Source organism: Oncorhynchus keta, chromosome 31 (assembly GCF_023373465.1).
Source record: "Oncorhynchus keta strain PuntledgeMale-10-30-2019 chromosome 31, Oket_V2, whole genome shotgun sequence".
Classification (NCBI taxonomy): domain Eukaryota; kingdom Metazoa; phylum Chordata; class Actinopteri; order Salmoniformes; family Salmonidae; genus Oncorhynchus; species Oncorhynchus keta.
In genome coordinates, this window is record NC_068451.1 from 11258016 (window position 1) to 11282781 (window position 24766).

The 24766-nt window shown below is 43.6% G+C and overlaps 2 protein-coding genes across 2 annotated transcripts in view; one reads left to right on the forward strand and one right to left on the reverse strand.

The window, feature by feature from the left end:
• Positions 1 to 3839: 3839 nt before the first annotated feature.
• Positions 3840 to 9364, reverse strand: LOC118364409 (uncharacterized). The gene is made up of 2 exons (XM_035745928.1): positions 8745 to 9364; positions 3840 to 4723 (listed from the first exon to the last, which is right to left on the reverse strand). Exons 1-2 carry the CDS (start codon positions 8828 to 8830, stop codon positions 4366 to 4368), a joined length of 444 nt encoding a protein of 147 aa, XP_035601821.1. The 5' UTR covers positions 8831 to 9364; the 3' UTR covers positions 3840 to 4365.
• Positions 9365 to 11738: 2374 nt separating this feature from the next.
• Positions 11739 to 24766, forward strand: part of LOC118364047 (synaptic vesicle glycoprotein 2A-like) — a 54169-nt gene continuing 41141 nt past the window's right edge. Inside the window, exon 1 of the mRNA XM_052489558.1 lies at positions 11739 to 11999. The gene's annotated coding sequence lies outside the window, so the exon portion shown is untranslated. The remainder of the gene's footprint in view (positions 12000 to 24766) is intronic.

Sequence of the window (24766 nt, forward strand, 5' to 3'; positions counted from 1 at the left end):
CTTTTGGAAAGTTACTCTCCAGGTGGACAACATCAGCATGGTGTGGGACTGGCAATAAAGAACAGCCTTTTACCCAGCCTCACCGAAACACCTGTCGGCATAAGTGAAAGAGTCATGTCTCTCCATATCCCCTTAGCCAAGATGTGTTTTACTACTCCTCTCAGTGCATAAGCACCAAAGTTACCATCTGAAAATGAGTCAAAGGACTGCTTCTACCAGTCACTACATGAGGCCATTCACCACATCCCCAGGAATGACAAAATCTTTCTGCTGGGTGACTTCAACGCTAGGGTGGGATGGAACAACAGGATATGGAGTGGAGTACTGGGTAGGCATGGTGTTGGCCAGGTCAATGAGAACGGCACGAGACTGCTAACTACGTGCAGAGCACGATCTCATTTTCACTAACACCTTGATCCTGCAGAAGAACAAATAAAACATCATGGATGCACCCACGCTCCAAACACTGGCACCTGATCGACTACGTCATAGTGAGACATTCTGACACGAATGATGTCCTGCTGACACATACTATGAGGGGTGTGTAACCAGTGTGAAATGGCTAGCTAGTTAGTGGGGTGGGTGCTAATAGCTTTTCAAATCGGTGACGTCCCTCGCTCTGAGACAAAGTAGTTGTTCCCTTTGCTCTGCAATGGCTGCGGCTTTTGTGGAGCGATGGGTAACGATGTTTCGTGGGAGGCAGTTGTTGATGTGTGCAGAGGGTCAATGGTTCGAGCCCAGGTAGGGGCGAGGAGAGGGACGGAAGCAAAACTGTTACAGGTGCTGAATGCTGACAGATCACTGTATGATACGGGCTACACTCCAGGTGAGAATACGTCCCCCAACGCTTGCAGATGTCCAGTAAGAGGCCTCTGCATTGTACTCGGCTTGAGAAAGCTGTAGTAAGGGACGAGTTCCTTTGCCCTCTCGCTAAAAGGCTGAGGGAGACTTAGCCTCTTCTGAGCGCAGAGGACCCCATGGACCAGAAGTGGCTATTAGCTCAGTGCTCTATCAGGCAGCGACCCACTCCTTTGGCTACAGAGGTAGGAAACATCAGGACTGGTTCGATGAGAACTGTCACCATCACAACCCCACTGGACAATATGCGCAAAGCGCCCAGAGCTACTCTCAACAGCCACACATCTGCTACCCTCCACCGTCAATGGCATGCTAGAGGTGTCACTACAGACCTGGTTCATGCTGTATCAACCGGCTGTGATCGGGAGTCCCATAGGGCGGCGCACAATTGGCCCAGTGTGGCCCGGGTTATTGGAGGGTTTGGCCGTGGTAGACCGTCATTGTAAATAAGAATTTGTTCTTAACTGACTTGCCTAGGTTAAATAAAAAGGTTCAAATGCGTCGCGCAAGGAAGTGCAAACAACCTTGTGTACTCTGCAGAACGAATGGTGGATGAATAAGGCACAGGAAATCCAAATGTCGGCCGACAAAAACAACATGCACAATTTTATCTTCACCCTAGAAGTCACTCCATCACCCCCTGAAAACAGCTGAAGGTCTGAATCTCTTGAAGGACCAAAACCATATCCTGATGGTGGGCTGACCACTTTTTAGCACTACTCAATCAAAGCTGTCCTACTGACCACTCCATCCTGGAAGAACTGCCTGTCCATCCACCCAGTCAAGACCTCAACTATTCGCCAACATTCCAAGAGGTGTTATCAGCTATCCGTTCCCGCAAGAACAATACGGCTCCTGGTGCTGACAGCATCCCGCCATAGCTACCTAAGAAGGGAGGTTACTTCTGCACCAGAGAGCTCCACCAGTACATCACTGAGGTTTGGGACTGGGGGATGATCCCCCAACAGTGGCGTGATGCCAACATTGCACCATCTATAAGAACAAGGGTGACAAGGGGATATCCCTTCTGGCGGTTGCCGGCAAGGTCTGGCCAAGGTGATGTTACCCAGGCTGGTAAACAACAGAGTCACAATGCAGCTTCAGAAAGAACAGGAGTACAGTCGGCATGATATTCACCACACAGCATCTCCAGGAGAAGTGCTGTGAACAACATCAGGACCTTTTCATTGCCTTTGTCAACCTCTCCAAGGCCTTCGACACTGAACAGGGAACTACTTTGGGGCATTCTACTCAAATTTGGCTGTCCAGATAAATTTTTCAACATCCTTTTCCAGTTCCATGATGGGGTGATGGCTCAGGTGGCCATAGGAGGGCGAGTCAGTGCCCTTTGGAGTAAGCATCGGTGGGATGCAGGGGCATGTGCTGGCACTTGTACTCTTTAACATCTTCCTCCTATGTGTCACCCAGCTTCTCCATAAGGAGGCTTGAGGACAGCAGCGGGTTTGCAGTGGACATCAGGCTGGATGGAAACCTATTCAACATCAGGAAGCTCCAAGCAACCATCAAGGTTTTGATGGCGTGGGTACTTGAGCTGCAGTATGCTGATGACTGTGCTCGTGGCCACACTCTGAAAGACCTTCAGTCTGTCCTGTTAGCGGCTGTGAGGGTCTATAGCAGGATGGGACCGTCTAGCAACACCACCAAGACAGAGGTGGTGTTCTAATGGAGATCTAGCCCTCCACCCACCATGCCTGTCTTCACCATTGAACACAAATCACTTGCAATAGTCCATCCTTCAAATACCTGGGCAGCATCCTCTCCGAGGACTGCAGCATCGACCTCGAAATTCAAAATAGGATAAAGCATCAACTGCCTTCAGGAAACTCAGTCTTCCAAAACAGGGATCTCCACCTCCACACCAAACTTGCTGTCTATCAAGCAGTCTATCACCACACGTCTTTACAGCTGTGAATCCTGGGTCACATTAGATGCCTGCAGTGCAGGTGTTGAACGCTGAGCTGTAGTCAATGAACAGCATTCTCACGTAGGTGATCCTTTTGTCAAGGGTAGTGTGGAGTGCAATAGAGATTGCATCATCTGTGAATCTGTTGGGGCAGTATGCGAATTGGAGTCGGTCCAGGGTTTCCGGGATGATGATGTTGATTTCAGCCATGACCAGCCTTTCAAAACATTTCATGGCTACAGATGTAAGTTCTACGGGGCGGTAGTCATTTAGGCAGGTTACCTTTGCATTCTTGGGCACAGGGACTATGGTGGCCTGCTTGAAACATGTATTACAGACTCAGGGAGAGATTGAAAATGTCAGTAAAGACACTTGCCAGCTGGTCAGCACATGTTCTGAGTATGTGTCGTGGTAATCTGTCAATGATAACCTGTTTAAAAAAGGTCTTACATCACCTATGGATCACACAGTCGTCCGGAACAGCTGGCGCCCTCAGTATTGGTTCAGTGTTGCTTGTGTCGAAGCGAGTATAGAAGACATTTAGCTCATCTGGTATGCTCACGTCAGGTCGTGGCTGGGGTTTCCTTCATAATCCGTAATAGTTTGCAAGCCCTGCCACCTCCAACGAGTGTCAAAGCCGGTGTAGTAGGATTCGATCTTAGTCCTGTATTAAAGCTTTCCCTGTTTGATGGTTCATTGGAGGGTGTAGCAGGATTTCTTATAAGCACTGGATTAGACTCCCGCTCCTTGAAAGCGGCAGCTCTAGCCTTTAGCTCAGTGCGGATGTTGCCTGTAATCCATGGCTTCTGGTTGGGATATGTGCGTACAGTCACTGTGGGGAACAACATCATCGATGCACTTATTAATGAAGGCCAATGACGGATGTGGTAGTATACTCCTCAATGCCATCGGATGAATCCCCGAACATATTCCGTTCTGCAGAAGAGTCAGGCCAGAGATCACAATGGAGGACAGGAAGCTCTGCAAGACACGTTTTTCATGCCGTGGACCCCAGATGATGATGTACTGCAATCATTCAAGTCTTCAAACAGAGTAATACAATTCAAACTTTATTTTTTAGCTAAATAAATATTTACGATATGATATTGAACACTTTAAAAGTAGTATGGCACTGCACAATTCAGTTAAATTAAAATGCATAAGCTGTAAGTACACTCAAAATATAAAATAAGGTGCAAATGTCTAGTAATCTTAATCAGTACACATAAATATAAAGAACTTTCTGACACAAACATCTAACATTTATCTTTTATCTGGCTTAATCACCCTGAAATAACCACTCATGTTATGGCACACAAATGGACTTTATCTGTAATGTTATGCACTTCCATTAGTTTCACTTCCACCACCATATTACACAAAGAAGAAAGACAGAGCCACTTCCCACCACATGTTAACCAGATCACAATCTCAGTGTAAGGCAGTGCATTAAAATATTCAAATCAAAACACTAAAGACATAACTGAAAAGACAAAATGGTTCCTACGGTATTTCATCTGGAGAGGGGACAACATGCTTTTTTTACCCACACCCCTTGATGTACAGTATAAACTGCCTCAGTTTTACCCCCAGCTGCTCCCATGCTCTTTAGCCATCTGTTGCTTCAGGGTCCCACATGGCCCAAAGGAGGGGGTCCCCAGGTACCCATAAGAGGGGGGGCCCAGGTCCCCTAGCTTGCGGAGGGACTTGCACATGGGGCAGGGGTAATCAGAGAGGCCCTCGATGTCCTCGAAGGCCAGGTTGACGATCTGGTCTGTGCAAGGGTCACAGTAGAGATGGCCGCAGGACAGGCGTTTCAGGCGGGCTTCGTAGGAGATGCAGCACTGGCAGTGAGGCAGGTCTGGACCCAGGGAGAGCGAGCTAGTCAGGGAGCTGCTTTCCAGACTACCTGCCTGGCTGGAGCTCAGCTTGCCTGGAGACCTACAGAGGGGATGAGAAGTTAGGGGTTGGACTCTGGGTAAGAGGTGAGTAATGTATACGCAGGGAGTCAGGGAGCAGGCATAGAAGGTGAGTTTAATAATAATAAACATGAAGAAAATACAAAACAGGATACGTGTACTGAATGTGACCAAAATCAATACTGCCTGATGAATGAGGCGTACGGAGGGCTATATGAAGGGAAAGTAATCAGGGTGGTGATGAAGTCCAGGTGTGCTTAACGAAGGGGAGCAGGTTTGCGCAATGTGGATTGCTAGGACCGGTGATGTCAAATGCCTGAGGGAGGGAGCAGGAATAGGCATAACAAGGTGTTTGCTGAATTGCAATGGTAGGTGGTGTATAGACTACAGTGTGGTACTCTGAGAATCTTGAAAATCAATTTAGTCCAAACAAATGGTGTGGGGCAAAATGGTATGTAATAGAATCATACAAGTACAGAAACTATCATTCAGCAACCCTGAATAGAACACATATCATACATGCAGATACTATTGCATTTTCAGTAAGATATATAGTGTATGATATGCTTTGGTTTAACAAAGAGTTTCCAACAGATGCATTTCTGGCTACATTTGTGGTCATGTGACATTATTTCATCCCTCTCATAATTTGTCTCATGAAGACAATGCTGGAGAATGGAGGCAAACCTTTTTGCTTCACAAACCTTTTGTCATAACAACTAAAGGATGGATTTTTTCTTCATAGCAAATATATTGTTACATTTCACAAACTCTTAGAGGGGGGATCAAATAGATTATCCCCTATGCTATTAATCTAGTCCTAAAACTGAAATGAAATATTATTTACTGTGATATTGACACTTCGGCTCTGACTCCATAATATACTAAACAAAATGTAAAACGGAACATGTAAAGTGTTGGTCCCATGTTTCATGAGCTGAAATAAAAGATCCCAGAAATATTCCATATGCACAAAAACGTTATTTCTCTCCAATTTTGTGCACAACTTTGTTTAGATCCCTTTTAGTGAGCATTTATCCTTTTGTCAAGATAATTCATCCACCTGACAGGTGTGGCATATCAAGGAGCCAATTAAACAGCATGATCATTACACAGGTGCACCTTGTGCTGGAGACAAATGGCCACTAAAATGTGCAGTTTTGTCACAACTCAATGCCACAAATGTCTCAAGTTGAGGGAGCATGCAATTGGCATGCTGACTGCAGGAGTGTCCACCAGAGCTGTTCCAGAGAACTGAATGTTAATTTCTCTACCATAAGCCGCATCCAACGTCGTTTTAGAATTTGGCATTACGTCCAACCGGTCTCACAATCGCAGACCACCACGGACAAGTTCTGGCCTGGTTTAGATCTTATCTGTCGGAAAGATATCAGTTTGTCTATGGTTTGTCCTCTGACAAATCAACTGTACATTTCGGTGTATTTTACCTCTTGGGGATGTCATTCGAAAACATAATGTTAACTTTAACTGCTATGCGGATGACACACAGCTGTATATTTCAATGAAACATGGTGAAGCCCCAAAATTGCCCTCGCTAGAAGTATGCGTTTCAGACATAAGGAAGTGGATGGCTGCAAACCTTCTACTTTTAAACTCGGACAAAACAGAGATGCTTGTTCTCGGTCCCAAGAAACAAAGATCTTCTGTTGAATCTGACAATTAATCTTAATGGTTGTACAGTCGTCTCAAATAAAACTGAAGGACCTCGGCGTTACTCTGGACCCTGATCTCTCTTTTGAAGAACAAAGACCATTTCAAGGACAGCTTTTTTCCATCTACGTAACATTGCAAAAATCAGAAACTTTCTGTCCAAAAAATGATGCAAAAAAATGTATCCATGCTTTTGTCACTTCTAGGTTTACTACTGCAATGCTCTACTTTCCAGCTACGCAGGCCTCCTAATTTTCCCTAGAATTTCTAAGCAAACAGCTGGAGGCAGGGCTTTCTCCTATAGAGCTCAATTTTTATGGAATGGTCTGCCTACCCATGTAAGAGACGCAAACTCGGTCTCAACCTTTAAGTCTTTACTGAAGACTCATCTCTTCAGTGGGTCATATGATTGAGAGTAGTCTGGCCCAGGAGTGGGAAGGAAAGGCTCTGGAGCAACGAACCGCCCTTGCTGTCTCTGCCGGGCCGGTTCCCCTCTTTCCACTGGGATTCTCTGCCTCTAACCCTATTACAGGGGGTGAGTCACTGGCTTACTGGGGCTCTTTCATACCGTCCCTGGGAGGGGTGCGTCACTTGAGTGGGTTGAGTCACTGATGTGATCTTCCTGTCTGGGTTGGCGCCCCCCCTTGGGTTGTGCCGTGGCGGAGATCTTTGTGGGCTATACTCGGCCTTGTCTCAGGATGATAAGTTGGTGGTTGAAGATATCCCTCTAGTGGTGTGGGGGCTGTGCTTTGGCAAAGTGGGTGGGGTTATATCCTTCCTGTTTGGCCCTGTCCGGGGGTGTCCTCGGATGGGGCCACAGTGTCTCCTGACCCCTCCTGTCTCAGCCTCCAGTATTTATGCTGCAGTAGTTTATATGTCGGGGGGCTTTCTTTCTCTCTCTCGGAGGACCTGAGCCCTAGGACCATGCCCCAGGACTACCTGACATGTTGACTCCTTGCTGTCCCCAGTCCACCTGGCTGTCCTGCTGCTCCAGTTTCAACTGTTCTGCCTTATTCTTATTGGACCATGCTGGTCATTTATGAACATTTGAACATCTTGGCCATGTTCTGTTATAATCTCCACACGGCACAGCCAGAAGAGGACTGGCCACCCCACATAGCCTGGTTCCTCTAGGTTTCTACCTAGGTTTTGGCCTTTCTAGGGAGTTTTTCCTAGCCACCGTGCTTCTACAACTGCATTGCTTGCTGTTTGGGGTTTTAGGCTGTGTTTCTGTACAGCACTTTGAGATATCAGCTGATGTACGAAGGGCTAATATAAATCAATTTGACTTGATTCGACCACTTGTAACCACGCCAGCCCAGGACCTTCACATCCAGCTTATTCACCTGCGGGATTGTCTGAGACTAGCCACCCAGAAAGCTGATGAAACTGTGGGTTTGCACAACTGAAGAATTTTTCCACAAACTGTCAGAAACGGTCTCAGGGAAGCTCATCTACATGCTCGTCGTCCTCACCAGGGTCTTGATCTGACTGCTGTTTGATAACGTAAGCGACTTTAGTGGGCACATACTCACCGTCAATGGCCACTGGCACGCTGGAGAAGTGTGCTCTTCACGGATTAATCCCGGGTTTCAAGTGTACCGGGAAGATGGCATTGTATGGCATTGTGTGGGCAAGCAGTTTGCTGATATCAATGTTGTGAACAGGTGAACAGAGTGCTCCATGGTGGCAGTAGGGCTATGGTATGGGCAGGCATAAGCTACGGACAACGAACGCAATTGAATTTGATCGATGGCAATTTGAATTACACAAAGATACCGTGACTAGATCCTGAGGCCCATTGTCGTACCATTCATCCGTCACCATCACCTCATGTTTCACCATGATAATGTGTAGCACTCTGATCTGTACACAATTCCTGGAAGCTGAAAATGTCCCAGTTTTTCCATGGCCCAGCATACTCACCAAACATGACACCCATTGAGCATGTTTGGGATGCTCTGGATCGACATATGACAGCGTGTTCCAGTTCACACCAGTATCCAGCAACTTTGCACAGCCATTGAAGAGGAGTGGGACAACATTTCACAATCAACAGCCTGATCAACTTTATGTGACAGAGATGTGTGGATGGTCACACCAGATACTGACTGGTTCTGATCCACACCCCTACCTTTTTTTTAAGGTATCTGTATTCCCAGTCATGTAATCCATAGATTAGGACATAAATAATTTATTTCAATTGACTGATATCCTTACATGAATTGTAAAACAGTAAAATCGTTGAAATTCTTGCATGTTGCCTTTACATTTTTGTTCAGTGTAATATAGAATGGCATAAAAACTGTGGGATATTAAACAATTATGGTCATTGCCCGTGGGAAAATTTGATGGAATTTTCTCACACTCACCTCTGTGAAGACGCCGAACCTTTAAAACAATCGAAGCTCAGAGCCGCTAAGATTCTCCATAAAAGGTCCATACCGCTTCCTCTCATGGTAGTGCCAATATTTCATCGACCTGGTTTCTGGGGCACATCCTCTATGCGTCGGTCTTATTTCATATGTTACACTCTCTGTTGCCTTTAAAACCACCCTATCTAAATATGGAAATTAGGCAAATCCAAAATGCATAACAAAGCAGTATCGTTGTACCAGTTCCAGTGAGAGAAAATGAATAACGTTACAATGGCAATTGCTTTCGAATGTTCCTCTAACTAGAGTAGGTTACATTGACACCAGGTATTCACGGCACGCGAACAGAAACTGAATACGAAGTAGAGCAGCTGGAGTAATCAGGATAGATTAAAAGCGCACACGACGTAGACTGGATTTGATGAAAACCGTTGATATTGACGTTAACGTTATTTATTATCATACATGGAAAGTCTATAGGTTACACTTGGCGTTTCGACATATAGCAATACGTTCATTTAATGCTGACTTCAAACGCGCATAGGGTTTTTCTCTTTTTGGGCCATGTGCATGTGTTCATGTGGAATATCGGGTCATTAGGATGCGGCAATCGCTACGTGAAGGCATAACTTCACAAGGTAGCCACAGGGTGGCGATACATACCTGAGCATTCTTTGACAAGACTTACTGTCCCACTGAGTTTTAACGTCAGCTATGGTCAATGGTTTTAACTTCATGTTTGAAAAAAAAAGAGTGGTTCCAATGCAAGTGTTCAATTATTTGCCTTATATGTTTATCATAAAGTATGAAATTATAGGGCAGGGAAGGAAATGCATAGTAATATTGGCCCATGATGCCACTATTGTGCTCAGGAAATTGGATATCTTTGTAATTAAATTAGGTGTTCTTGGTAAACCAGCACTGGCTAGGCTCACTTTTGTTATTGTACAAAGATATGATGCAGTCCTATATTTTTCTAAATTAAATGTAATAACAGGCAAATACTAGTCAAATAGATGCAAATAGCAATGAAGATCATTCTATTGTAGGCCACATGAAATGCTACCTAGCCTGGGCAGTGCTAACTTTCAAGCACATTTGTTTGATAAGATTGTAATATTTTCTGTCAGTTATGTGGATCTCACACCAGCCATCTGCTGACTGGTTTAGGGGCAATTTGTGCAGCTGTTCCTCTGGTTCCTCTGAGGGTGATGCATGGATAGGTGTTGCTTCTACTCCCTCCACTGGAGTCTGGACCATCTGTGGAAATGATGTCTAGGTGAGATACAGTATGGCAATATAAGCACCTACTGCAATATAGGATTATCATTTTACTCAGGGTTGTGTGTGGTTGCAGTGATACAGTGATTATAGTATTATATTAATATGAATTTAGTTAAAGTATTATAGATAGCAACGGAAATAAGATTTTGGTCACTTTTCAATACAGTATTGTTAACATGCAATTTCACAAAATGAAAAACATATAAAGACCTTATAGAAACATGTTTTGTTTACTGTAGCAATAGGCACCACACCTTCCCCAAACATCTTTGAATGTGTTTCATTAAAACCAGCATGGCCTCCCTAATGAATTCTGGGATGGTATCACAGCACCCTGAGAGTTCCATTTCCTGACTTCTGTTCTGACCCTAATTGTATGCTTTTCAAGTATGCTTTCCAAGTTGGACCGTGCTACGAGTGAGAAGTCACTTAATGCAGATCTCTCACATTAATGCTGATTAAATAACAAGGCAGCTTTAATATGTCGACTTTTGACCCCGACCAATCAAATCTCTCACCAACAAACCATGCTGGAAATGATTGGAAGATAGTGATGCGTTGTACTGTACTCCTCACATATGTCAGCCAGGGTGGGTGGAAGAGTGGAAGAGAAGCCATATAGCTATTCTAACATAATGCCAGTCATGCACTGAGCATCCAACTGGGACTGAGTGCAGTGCACCAGAGGTTAGGAGTACTATGGGATGTCCTGATCCCATCAACATCATGGTCATGTGACCTGTCACTCTGACAGCTTCAATCAATCACTCTTCTCACTTTTTGTGAATTAAAGGGTATAGGCTAATTTAATGTGGAATCAGGGCAGAGATTGGGTAAAAGATAGGAGTAGGACTGTTGTGGTCAATAGATACCAGCCTGTAGGCAGCTGTCCAAATGGCAGCTGGCCATCTCTGAAATAGACTGTGGTTGGCGACTATAGTAAGGCCTGAAGCTAAAGGCCAAGGACTCATCTGGTCTGATGAGATCATGATGGAGAGGGTTTGCAGTTGGCATGGCAATAGGTAGGCCTATCAAGGTTAGACGTATGGTTCAGTGTACAGTTTGGTAGTGTATGTTAGTCTATTTTGGTGTTACAATTTATGGTTTGCACAGACGGTAAGGTTTCTCCATCTCAGTTTAACAGATTAATTTTACAGCAATAACTTTCCTGAAAATATGTTACACCTTTTACTTCTCCCAAATGATTTATCAGTCTTTTTTTGCACATGTGTTAATTTAAAGTCGATACTGATAGCCTAATGAGTATTCAAGATGACACCCAAAATAAATACCTAAAAGTACAGTTTTACACAAGATTTACACATTTAAATTCAAGCCAGTGCTGCTTTAATTAAAAACAGCACTTGAGTCATCCAAATCAATATCAAACTATAATTTTTCATGGTCAATTATAGCCACGAGCTGCAGCACGTGTAGACAGAGACATCTCGTGCACAGATCATTGCCTCAACAATTTGGTGAGTATGGCGAAAATCTAAGTCGAATCCATATCAGTTTGGTAAGAAATCTATAGCGTCTATAAAAACGAAAAAACCCTTATATCATAATATGTCTTCAAAAATGCTTCCCGTGGTTTGAAAAATGAATGAATGCCACGTTACAAACAGCATACGGCTCCATTGACATTCTAACGTCCACACTGGAGCAAAAGAGGAACCCCCTCTCTGAAGAGAATGGGGTACGCGAGAGGAGAGGGATGGATGCTCGATAGGAGGGGGATGTTCCAAGAAGGATGCTGTGTGGTAGGGTAGCGCTGTCGTACCACGTCAGCCTTGTGCACATAACAGGGTTAGGTTGTATTCTAAACTGGGTAGGTGACCACAGAACAATTTTCATAGACCGGATTTAACACCTTTATATATTTTTTGAACACGGTGACAACCTTAAGAAACAAATACAGTTAATTAATAAGGTCAAGTGGAAAAACGCGAACCTTTTCTACCAAAGGTAAGGATGATTATAAGTCTTGGTTACATTTATTTCACGCTTATTTCGTCATACTCGATGTTTATCAAGAGCATTTAGGCTAGTATCGCAATAATTTTGTTAAATAGCCTAGTCAATAGTTTCCCACGGCTGACCACGCCGAGCTCCCGATGTTATTTTGAGCGATAGCAAGAACGCACAACCGATAGAAAATGACCCCCACCCCATCCCTTAATAGCCTGTTAGTGAAAGAGCCAGAGGAGAAGTCGACGTTTGTGAGTAAAATACAGGTGATATACATCTGTTTCTACAACAAAAACAACATATCTCCAAAGAACGAATAGCATTTCGAAAGCCACCAAATTTGGCCCGTGGTCTCGTGCGTAATAATGTAAACCTGCATCCCAGCTCCATCCCTGCGCGATCACATCTTAGCCATTATTACTAGTGAAAACTGAGTTCTTCTCAAGCATGACATAACCTGGCCAAATATAGGCTACAGTTGGTGTACGTATAGTGGTGAAGACTCTTCCATAGTTTAGTTTATGGTTAAGTGGCGTTGATTTACATAATGACTCTCACCTTCGCCTCGCCCCTTCACCAGTCTGGACTGCTTGCATTTGATTTGATGGTTGGATATATTCACCTGAACTATAAGGTATAGGCTGCACACACTGTTGAGCATCACTAAATGTTTTTAACAAAGGCTATATGTAGACTGTTTATTTAGAATTTTTAAAGAAGCGGCATAAACGGCTGCGACCTATTCATTACGCGTAGAACACGATAAATGACCTTGCGCTCTGTGAACCTGAAGATGAACAAGTCTAGTTTAGGACTAAACGAATTGACGGAATCTTATTTTATTTTTTTATATGTCATTGCAGTGTGGCGTTAGTTCTGCTACAATGACCTTTCCATTAAAAAACATGACACAACCCCATATGGTCGATTTTTGAAGGCAACGTCTATGCGTGGATAGGCTACGGTTACATTGACTTATTGGCCTGATAGAAAAGGCATTCTGGGAAAAATATTCGATCTGATTGTAAAATTATTTTACAACAATTGACACCTACCTATCTCTTTTACAATCCTTTATTCACAATCACTGTTACGTCCGCGTGTTCTCACCTTGGATAGGATTAACTACAATATGGCCTTTACCAATAGAATGATAGCCTATATATGTTTATTTTATTTGGTTAACACACTATTTATTAAGATCAATATGTGATTGGAAGATGCTTTGTGATTTACATCAGTTTATAATCTAATTGACTAGGCCTATGGATTGGATTACAGTGCTTGCCAAATAGTGACACCGTATTTACTACCCTCCCTTTCATTTGTTATGCTTGATGTCAATCAAGTCCTGCTGTAGCTTGCAAAGGCTGTTGGTGACTCAGATATAAACTCAGCAAATAAAGAAACGTCCTCTCACTGTCAACTGCGATTATTTTCAGCAAACTGTAACATGTGTTCCTTTGTATGAACATAACAAGATTCACCAACTGAGACATAAACTGAACAAGTACCACAGGTATGTGACTAACAGAAATATAATAATGTGTCCCTGAACAAAGGGGGGGTCAAAATCAAAAGTAACAGTCAGTATCTGGTGTGGCCACCAGCTACATTAAGTACTGCAGTGCATCTCCTCCTCATGGACTGCATCAGATTTGCCAGTTCTTGCTGTGAGATGTTACCCCACTCTTCCACCAAGGCACCTGCAAGTTCCCGGACATTTCTGGGGGGAATGGCCCTAGCCCTCACCCTCCCATCCGGTCCAACAGGTCCCAGACGTGCTCAATGGGATTGAGATCTGGGCTCTTTGCTGGCCATGGTAGAATACTGACATTCCTGTCTTGCAGGAAATCACGCACAGAACAAGCAGTATGGCTGGTGGCATTGTCATGCTGGAGGGTCATGTCAGGATGAGCCTGCAGGAAGGGTACCACATGAGGGAGGAGGATGTCTCTCCTGTAACGCACAGTGTTGAGATTGCCTGCAATGATAATAAGCTCAGTCCGATGATGCTGTGACACACCGCCCCAGACCATGACGGACACTCCACCTCCAAATCCATCCCGCTCCAGAGCACAGGCCTCGGTGTAACGCTCATTCCTTCGACGATAAACGCAAATCCGACCATCACCCCTGGTGGGACAAAACTGTGACTCGTCAGTGAAGACAGCTTTTTTCCAGTCTTGTCCAGCGACGGTGGGTTTGTGCCCATAGGCAACGTTGTTGCTGGTGATGTCTGGTGAGGATCTGCCTAACAAAAGGCCTACAAGCCCTCAGTCCAGCCTCTCTCTGCCTATTACAGTCTCAGCACTGATGGAGGGATTGTGTGTTCCTGGTGTAACTCGGCAGCCATCCTGTACCTGTCCCACAGGTGTGATGTTTAGATGTACCGATCCTGTGCAGGTGTTGTTACACGATCAGCTGTCCGTCCTGTCTCCCTGTAGCGCTGTCTTAGGGGTCTCACAGTACGGACATTGCATTTTTTCCCCCAGGCCACATCTGCAGTCCTCATGCCTCCTTGCAGCATGCTTAACACGGAACCCATACCGGCTGCGTGCGTGCGCCATCGTGCCCCATCGTGCATACATTTATGTTGTCCCCCTACACCAAACGCGATCACGACATGCAGGTTAAAATATCAAAACAAACTCTAAACCAATGACATTCATTTGGGGACAGGTCGAAAAGCATTAAACATTTATGGCAATCTAGCTAGTTAGCTTGCACTTGCTAGCTAATTTGTCCTATTTAGCTAACTTGCTGTTGCTAGCTAATTTGTCCTGGGATATAAACATTAGGTTGTTATTTTACCTGAAATGCACAAGGTCCTCTACTCTGACAATTAGTCCACACACGGTCAACCGAATCGTTTCTAGTCATCTCTCTCCCTACTTCTAAGCCTTTTCATCTTTGAACTTATATGGTGATTGGCATCTAAACTTTCATAGTATTACCACGACAACCGGCAACACAATTCGTCTTTCAATCACCCACGTCGGTATAACCAATGAGGAGATGGCACGTGGGTACCTGCTTCTATAAACCAATGGAGAGATGGGAGAGGCAGGACTTGCAGCACGATCTGCGTCAGAAATAGGAATGACTTCTATTTTAGCCCTTGGCAACGCAGACGCTCGTTGGCGCGCGCGAGCAGTGTGGGTGCAATAATTAAATAACATAGATTCCTAAATTTATTTTGCGATGCGAGCAGGTGGTCAGCCTATTAGGCACGTTCACGCAGATGAGCAGGGACCCTGGGCATCTTTCTTTTGGTGTTTTTCAGAGTCAGTAGAAAGGCCTCTTTAGTGTCCTAAGTTTTCATAGCTGTGACCTTAATTGCCTACTGTCTGTAAGCTGTTACTGTCTTAACAACTGTTCTAAAGGTGCATGTTCATTAATTGTATATGTTTCATTGAACAAGCATGGGAAACAGTGTTTAAACCCTTTACAATGACGATCTGTGAAATTATTTGGATTTTTAAGAATTATCTTTGAAACACATGGTCCTGAAAAAGGGACGTTTCTTTTTTGTTTGAGTTTATAAATATATGTTTTTCTCTAACCTTGCAGTAATTCCTCCGTGAGTCTCTTGGCTGATTCACTACTCTTCTGATGCTGCAATACTCACTGTAGTGTAACCTTGAGAGATTACTTCTGAAAGGTGTGTGTACTGTAGAGTACAGAGTAAAACAGAATACATTGAGAATGGCATTGCAGTTCAGTTTGGCGACAGTTACAGTCATGCCCATGATGATACATTCCTCTTCAATGCATAATCTTCATTGAAGTTTTGATATTACTCCCTCTGTGTTGTTTGTGCTTGTTCAACAACCCGTTGAGGCCAGATGAGCCATTTGTAAAGTGGCATTAAAGGCAGTATTCATTAAATACAGTGGCTGTTTGGGCTCCTTGAGCAGTGATGTGGCACAGAAGTACAATCAAGTACATCAAGTACCCGCAAGCTTGACAAACTGGGGAAGTATTGAGACACAAGGGGCTCTGGATCAAGCTCTGGGTGGCTATACTAAGGGAGAGTTGGGCTAATTGTACAATAACTATATAATGGAGGTTATCCATTGAAGAGGGAGAGTATCATGGATATGCGACAGCAGCTCCAGCCTCCACAGTTAGCCAGACGACAGGGAAGGGAGCTGGACATTTTGGTGTTCTTATTTTCTGCCTGCTACCTCTGCTGATTAGGGTGTGCTCTGGGCTGTCCTCAAAGATGAGCCTTGTCACAAGTTACAACTTGACTCCGCGGTGGCTGTGAGCACATTACCATAACACACCCTAAAACAGTCTGAAATAGCCTGTGGACCAGCAACACAGACATTCAACTCATTCCCATCCACCAGTATCCAATACATATCGCTGAGATCACTTGATCAGTGCAGGTGTTGCTAAATTTAGACAGTCCACTTCCATCACCACCTAGCAACCCAGAAACACAGGCCATCGGTCAAATACATACTTACGTGTTTTACATTTCTACTCTCTTATAGATTGACTGTACAACTGAGAGATAATCAATGCCTTTTTTTTGTGTCTCGACGGAGTTCTCAAAGCACATTACCATCCGTCTTCCACTGACAGCACATTTGCTTTTAATCTGCCATAAGGGGTATCTACCTCAGAGGAATGTAATGTTGTAAACCAAACTGTAAAGCGGTAGCAAAACAAATAGCCTCAGTGCACGCAGTAGGAAAACAAGAGCAAACCTTGTCGCTGTATAGTAGCAATTTCAAACGCTTCACATGGGCTAAATTTGTAACAGCAACAAATGGTATTAAGCCAATGCATAACACTGAGAAAGGAGAGCTTGCCATAGTTTCTACAGAATGCAGTGGTGAGGATATCTGCATCGAGAGTACCCCAGTCCCCAGCATCATAATCCTCTCCTCCCATAATCCCTGCAGTATATTTTGGGGTTCTGTTAGAGAAATCACCTTCTCCTCTCTGGTGTTTCATTGCAGTGTGCAATTTCCTGTTCGTAAGATTCCCTTTCTCCAGCGAGGACATTTTATACTTTCCTCTCCAACCTTTCACAATTGTCACATCCAGCACACATAGTCACAATTTTCTCATATTTCAGTTCAAAGCCGGGCATCCTTGTGTTAGCATCTACACTTGCTGCTTTGAAACAGTAACAGAAACATTGTTGTTATGAGTCATGAAACGACCATGAAAATTGTAAAAACCCTCTACATATCTATTATTTCATACGTAGGCATTACCACTCAGGCATTACAGTAGGTATAATCAAATGCCAATAGCTTCTATTAGAGAATCAGAGCCCCCGTTTAAAGGTGGACAGGAGTGGTACAAAGTAGTTACCCTTGACATGGATACCACCAACATCCAATTCAAGTACTGTACTGTTAAAACCTATGGACTGTTACATCGTTGAAGGGAATACAAGCTCATTGAGTTGTCTCCCTCTGCATATATCACCCATTTCATTCCCTTGTTGCCTCTCAAAACCGACATGAAGAAGCCCTCTCAAATAGTACAATATTGTGTATATTCAACTATTCTGTCGCAAGGGCAACTTCCACAGATGCTTATAATGACATTTGTCATTATAGGCACTGGGAATGCATCCACAGCTGTTTTTTCTTTGAATATCTATATAGCAGTGTGGGGAACTAAAATGGATGCTGGGATGACATGCTGTTTGACATGGTGTTGCCGACTGCTGTAGTGAGCCCAGGTTGACTACGCACACTGAGAGGTTCCACCCAGGGAATGATGACAGTGATGACGTGACTCATGTTGGGCTGTGCCCTTTCCAGAGGGGACCTCTCTCTCTCTTTCTCTGCAGAACCATACAGACTGTCTAGGTGGGTGGAGCTATTGTATGAGCCATGAAAGGAGTGTGTTTACGCACATCCAAACATGGCATTGGAGCTGGACAGAAAGGAACAGCTAAATAAATAGATATTGTCTACTCTCTGTTTGCTGCTCCTGCTGAACAGCCTCTCATCATCCTCTCTCAGGTATACCTCCACCCTGCAATGCCCAACCCAGGAGTGTCTAGCCTGTGCAGTGTTCAGGCAGCAGTGACACAATGTAATCAAATAAAGAAATACATTTCCTTTGAGTCTCTTTCTAGGTCCAGTACACACCAAAAGTTTGGACACACCTACACATTCAAGGGTTTTTCTTGATTTCACTATTTTTTACATTGTAGAATAATAGTGAAGACATCAAAACTATGAAAAAACACATATGGAATCATGTAGTAACCAAAAAAGTGTTAAAGAAATCCAAATATATTTTAGATTTTAGATTCTTCAAAGTAGCCACCCTTTGCCTTGATGACAGCTTTGGACACTCCTGGCATTCTCTCAACCAGCTTCATGAGGAATGCTTTCCCAACAGTCTTGAAGGAGTTCCCACATATGCTGAGATATGTCCGCATATGTCCTGTTGAAAAACAAATGATAATCCCACTAAGCACAAACCAGATGGGACGGCGTATCACTACAGAATGCTGTGGTAGCCATGCTGACTAAGTGTGCCTTTGAGTTCTAAATAAGCACCCCCACACCCCATCCTCCATGCTTCACGGTGGGAACCACACATGCAGAGATCCTCCATTCACCTACTCTGCATCTCACAAAGACAATGCGGTTGGAACCAAAAGTTTAAAATGTGGATTTCCACCGGTCTAGTGTCCATTGCTCGTGTTTCTTGGCCTAAGCAAGTCTCTTCTTCTCATTGGTGTCCTTTAGTAGTGGTTTCTTTGCACCAATTTGACCAAGAACGTCTGATTCACACTGTTTCCTCTGAACAGTTGATGTTGAGATGTGTCTGTTACTTGAAATCTGTAAAGCATTTATTTGGGCTGCAATCTGAGGTGCAGTTAACTGTAATGAACTTATCCTCTGCAGCAGAGGTAACTCTGAGTCTTCCTTTCCTGTGGCGGTCCTCATGAGGGCCGGTTTCATCATAGCGCTTGATGTTTTCTGCAACTACACTTGAACAAACTTTCAACATACATCATCACTGAGGGATGACTTGGCCGCTGCGCCCCTGTCCTTGTGCCCAGAAAACCAGGCATGAATTATGGATGGGTGTTTCGATCGCTCCAGGCTACCCCTGGACACTTAGACCAGAGCAGCCAATAACTGATGGATGTTTCGACCAGACCAGGCCACCCCTGGACTCTCAGACCAGAGCAGCAGATATCTGAATTACGGCAAGAGAGGACAAGGAACTGAGTCATAACTTAGCTGTCTAAGTAGATCATATTCTGAAAGTTACTGTAACAACCTCACCTCACCCTTCGCTATTTTCCACAACTTTCCTTTTTTAATATGATACTCTATTCTCTCCTTTATTTGCAGTTTGTGATAGATTGACATGAAATTAAAAGGTGTGTGTGTGCGTGCGTGCAAGCTTGTATGTATGTCCTCACGGGAGTCCCTAGGCTCTCTACCTGTCTGCCTTACCTCAACAGAGCACTCTATTGTCTACCTAGACTTATTCCTTGAGGGAAATTAAATGACTTTATTACCTTGACACACTGTCTAGTCTATCATGTCGTATTCTCAAAACTGCAACTCATGCAACTTTCGCTTAGAATTAGAATAAGTGAAAAGGTATTGGTTTATCTGGTCTTTCAGAGCGGCACCTCACCCGCTCCAAGGGGAACCAATTTAAACACATTTACTTTAATTGCACACATTCAGGAGCATTCTACAGTATATTCATAGGATCTTTAGTTTTGGACCTCTGGTTCCTCATTTAGTTCAATATTTAGTCTCTAGAAGGTCATATATTTCCATTGCAGTTAGTCTGTTACAAACAGATGTTGAGATATTTGTATTCCATGTTGTTTGCTACCCCCTCACTAACACACTTTCTGGTATTGAGGAAATTATAGAAAGCAAAAAAGACGCTCACGAGAATGTGAATTTGGTCTCTCGCTTGATGTGTACTGTACACTGGAGATGATTATGGTCCACACACCTGTATTGATAGTTATACCTATCCAAGTGTAATGGGGTTATGTGCTTCCTGTTGAACAGAAACATACTGCCCAATCAAATGGACTTGACTAGATACACATCCTCCTCAGTGTGTATGTGTTTCACCATGGTGGACAGAATGGTGCCAGCATAGGGGTTTGTTGACTGGACCCTGTGGGGATCACTTCTAACAGACCAGACATGTGCCAGGAGTGAGTGGGCCGCACTGACACGGCCCAGCATGCAGTGCTCTGCACACATGACACTGAGGCAAGCCAAGGTTTTGCTGGGAGTATGGTGTGAAAATATGGCTCAACCAGAAACTTGATACATTGGATACGGCTTGAGGTATATTTAAGCAATAAGGCACAAGGGGGTGTGGTATATGGCCAAAATACAACAGCTAAAGGCTGTTAGGTGCGGCGCAGCGTGCCTGGATACAGCCCTTAGCCGTGGTATATTGTCCATATACCACAAACCCCAGAGGTGCCTTATTGCTATTATAAACTGGTTACCAACGTAATTAGAGCACTAAAAGTACATGTTTTGTCATACCCGTGGTATACGGTCTGATATACCACGGCTGTCAGCCAATCAGCATTCAGGGCTCGAACCATCCAGCTTATAATTACATATAATGTCGGCCTACCCAGGTAGTGAATAAACAGGGATGAAGATTGCTGCAGTTACCTATAAAGGATATTAATGGTTTTCCCCATGACTAATCATGACCATGCGTCTTCTCTCCTCACCATGTACAGTAAATCTGAAGCCAATTGCTATTCATTTGGACCATAACACTTCAAATCATATACGCGGAAATTCCCAGCAATTTAATTCACATTTGACTGTGTGTTTATTAATAATAAGAAAACTCTTCTGGACATCAGCAGGCAATTACTGGCATGTTCCACTGCATTTCAGTTGGGTTTATCAGGCATGAGTCATAATGCACTGGAGCTGCAGTTTAGCTGAGCTGCTTTAGCTAAACTTCTGATGATTATAGCAAGGCTGCTGATGACTCCAAGCCACTCTCTCTCTCTCTCTCTCTCTGCAGTATTGTACTGTAACTTGGTGTTGATGAGCTTTTCCATTAAATGTTCTATTATGTTACCTCTTAGTCAGCCTCAATGGCCGCCGCATTTACACAGGCAGGCCAATTCTGATCCATTTTTTTATTATGTTCTTTATTATGTTCTTATATTTCATTCATACCTTTCGGATGTAACATTTAGCATGTCTTCTCACCAGAATAGCATAGCTCAAGGGAAGATATGTGATCATGCCAACTGACAGCTGTCCTTCTTAATCCACAGCTGGAAAGGACACACTTCCTTTTGCCTTGTTGAAGGCTGTATTTTGAACCGATGTAAGAACAAAAGTGGGTTTTCAATTGCACATTATTGTTATATTTGGCTCTGAAAAAGATCTGATGTGAAAAGATCAGATGTGATTGGTCAAAAGACCAAATATTAGAAGAAAAAAAATCAGAATTGGGCTGCCTGTGTAAACACAGCCAATGAGAGTTGATAGTGGCTTTGTCATCGGTGGTGACCTGATCTGTTTTGGGTTGTAACTAAGGACACTTCCTATCTTATTAATAAAAGGCATCTATCATCTGAAATGTCATCATCAGAAAATACCTGTTCTATAATGTGCAGATGGGGCTGTTTGCACCGTATTATGCTTGGGAATTAACAACCTATAGGTCCAGTCTATAATCATTGAGGCAAACATGTCCTTTTATGAAGCCGGTCTGCTTCCAAATGTGATTTAGAGTGATGACAGTGTGGCACACACCTACACGGGGGGCATCTGTAGTTGGATGAGGTGGCAGAGCGCCAACATGGAGGTGAGAGAGAGGGAGAGAGGGTGAGAGAGAGAGGGTGAGAGAGAGAGAGAGAGAGAGAGGAGAAAGAGAGAGGGAGAGAGAGAGAGGAGAGAGAGAGAGAAAGAAAGAGAGAGGGAGAGAGGGAGAGAGAGAGAGAGAGAGAGGGGGGTGAGAGAGAGAGAGAGAGAGAGAGGGGTGTGAGAGAGAGAGAGAGAGAGAGAGGGTGAGAGAGACAGAGGGTAAGAGAGAGGGTGAGAGAGACAGAGGGTGAGAGAGTGTGAGAGAGAGAAAGAGAGTGTGTGATTAGAAGTGGAGGTACAGTTGGAGTTAGAAGTTTACATACACCGTAGCCAAATACATTTAAAGTCAGTTTTTCACAATTCCTGACATTTAATCCTAGTAAAAATTCCCTGTCTTCGGTCAGTTAGGAACACCACTTTATTTTAAGAATGTGAAATGTCAGAATAATAGTAGAGAGACTGATTTATTTCAGCTTTTATTTCTTTCATCACACTCCCAGTGGCTCAGAAGTTTACATACATTCAATTAGTATTTGGCAGAATTGCCTTTAAATTGTTTAACCTGGGTCAAATGTTTCGGGTAGTCTTCCACAAGCTTCCCACAATAAGTTGGGTGCATTCTCCTGACAGAGCTGGTGTAACTGAATCAGTTTTGTAAGTCTCCTTGCTCGCACACACTTTTCAGTTCTGCCCACACATTTTCTATAGGATTGATGTCAGGGCTTTGTGATGGCCACTCCGATACCTTGACTTTGTTATACTTGGGCCATTTTGCCACAACTTTGGAAGTATGCTTGGGGTCATTGTCCATTTGGAAGACCCATTTGCGACCAAGCTTTAACTTCCTGACAGATTTCTTGAGATGTTGCTTCAACATATCCACATAATTTTCCTACCTCATGATGCCATCTATTTTGTGAAGTGCACCAGTCCCTCTTGCAGAAAAGCACCCCTACAACATGATGCTGCCAACCCCATGCTTCACGGTTGGAATGGTGTTCTTCGGCTTGCAAACCTTCCCCTTTTTCCTCCAAACATAACGATGGTCATTATGGCCAAACAGTTCTATTTTGTTTCATCAGACCAGAGGACATTTCTCCAAAAGTACGATCTTTGTCCCCATGTGCAGTTGCAAACCGTAGTCTGGCTTTTTTTATGGCGGTTTCGGAGCAGTGGCTTCTTTCTTGCTGAGCGGCCTTTCAGGTTATGTCGATATATGACTCGTTTTACTGTGGATATAGATACTTTTGTTCCTGTTTCCTCCAGCATCTTCACAAGGTCTTTTGCTGTTGTTCTGGGATTGATTTACATTTTTCGCACCAAAGTACGTTCTTCTCGGGTCCCATGGTGTTTATACTTTCGTACTATTGTTTGTACAGATGAATGTGGTACCTTCAGGAGTTTGGAAATTGCTCCCAATGATGAACCATACTTGTGGAGGTCTACAATATTTTTTTCTGAGGTCTTGGCTGGTTTCTTTTGATTTTCCCATGATGTCAAGCAAAGAGGCACTGAGTTTGAAGGTAGGCCTTGAAATACATACACAGGTACACCTCCAATTGACTCAAATTATGTCAATTAGCCTATCAGAAGCTTCTAAAGCCATGACACAATTTTCTTGAATTTTCCAAGCTGTATAAAGGCACAGTGAATTTAGTGCATGTAAACCTCTGACCCACTGGAATAGTGATACAGTTACAAGTGAAATAATCTGTCTGTAAACAATTTTGGGGAAAATTACTTGTGTCAATGCACAAAGTAGATGTCCTAACCGACTTGTCAAAACCATAGTTTGTTAACAAGAAATGTATGGAGTGGTTGAAAAACGAGTTTTAATGACTCCAAGTGTATGTAAACTTCCGACTTCAACTGTATATGCATCCCTAGAGAGATGTAACCTTGACACAATGCTAAAGACCTGATGTTTATACCCTGTCACAAAAACTCTGTTAGTTCAAAACATCCATGAAGAGCCAATCTCATTCACTCTTCTGTCATCAAATAATACTTTACTGTAAACTCCATCCAGAGCATTATGGATAATCTTCCTGATTAGCTAGTTCATGTAAGCACCCGCCAGACTACTGTGTTGGACAGCCAAACAATACTATATTGTTGAGGCAAACTATACTCTCGTGGAAGTAAATTGAGTTGTCTTACCACATACAGAATCTGTGGGATTTCATCAAACCACAGTTTAGTCAGGAGGATATGATTAGAGTGGGAGAGTAGAGACCTGTCTACACAGTGCACTATCTATCTGTTGTGGTGTTTTTATTCCTACTGTCATCCATCTTCTTACTCCATTACTGGCTGACTTCTCTCCGGCAACACTGTCTCCCGCTAAACGTTTAGAAAGCCTCCGCTGAATAAAATGTCACTCCTTTATCACATGCATTTCTCTCTTTGGTGGATATATACCCCACATTGTCAAATGGAAATCTGTTTGAAGTGGATCTAAATGACCGATTTATATGCACATTCACCTAGCTTATCCAAGTGTAGCCGAAGGCTAAATTGACGTGTCCCTATTCAGCACAGTTGTGGGTTTTCTGTGGAAGCGTTTTCTTGCTAGTAGGATATATGACAACAGCTTTTACTGACAGACTCCCCAAGCCACTCATGCCATTTTGTAATGGGATCTTGACTCTTGTCCTTGGCAGAGTGACTGACAATCTGTGCTCCAGTGAACTGTAAACAGAGGAGTCAGAGAGAGTCGACTGAAACGGAATAGTAGAGAGACATATTCCCTCCTTACTCCATTGTTTGAACAGAGGGAGACACTGTGCACAAAGATCGATACAGCTTACTGTACACATTTATACACCGGGTATGTAGGGTCTCATGTACTGTGATTAAACAAACAAGGCTTTTGGACAGCCAGCCAGACAACTGTACTGTGCAAACATTATATTGAGTTATAGGGCCTACTCCATT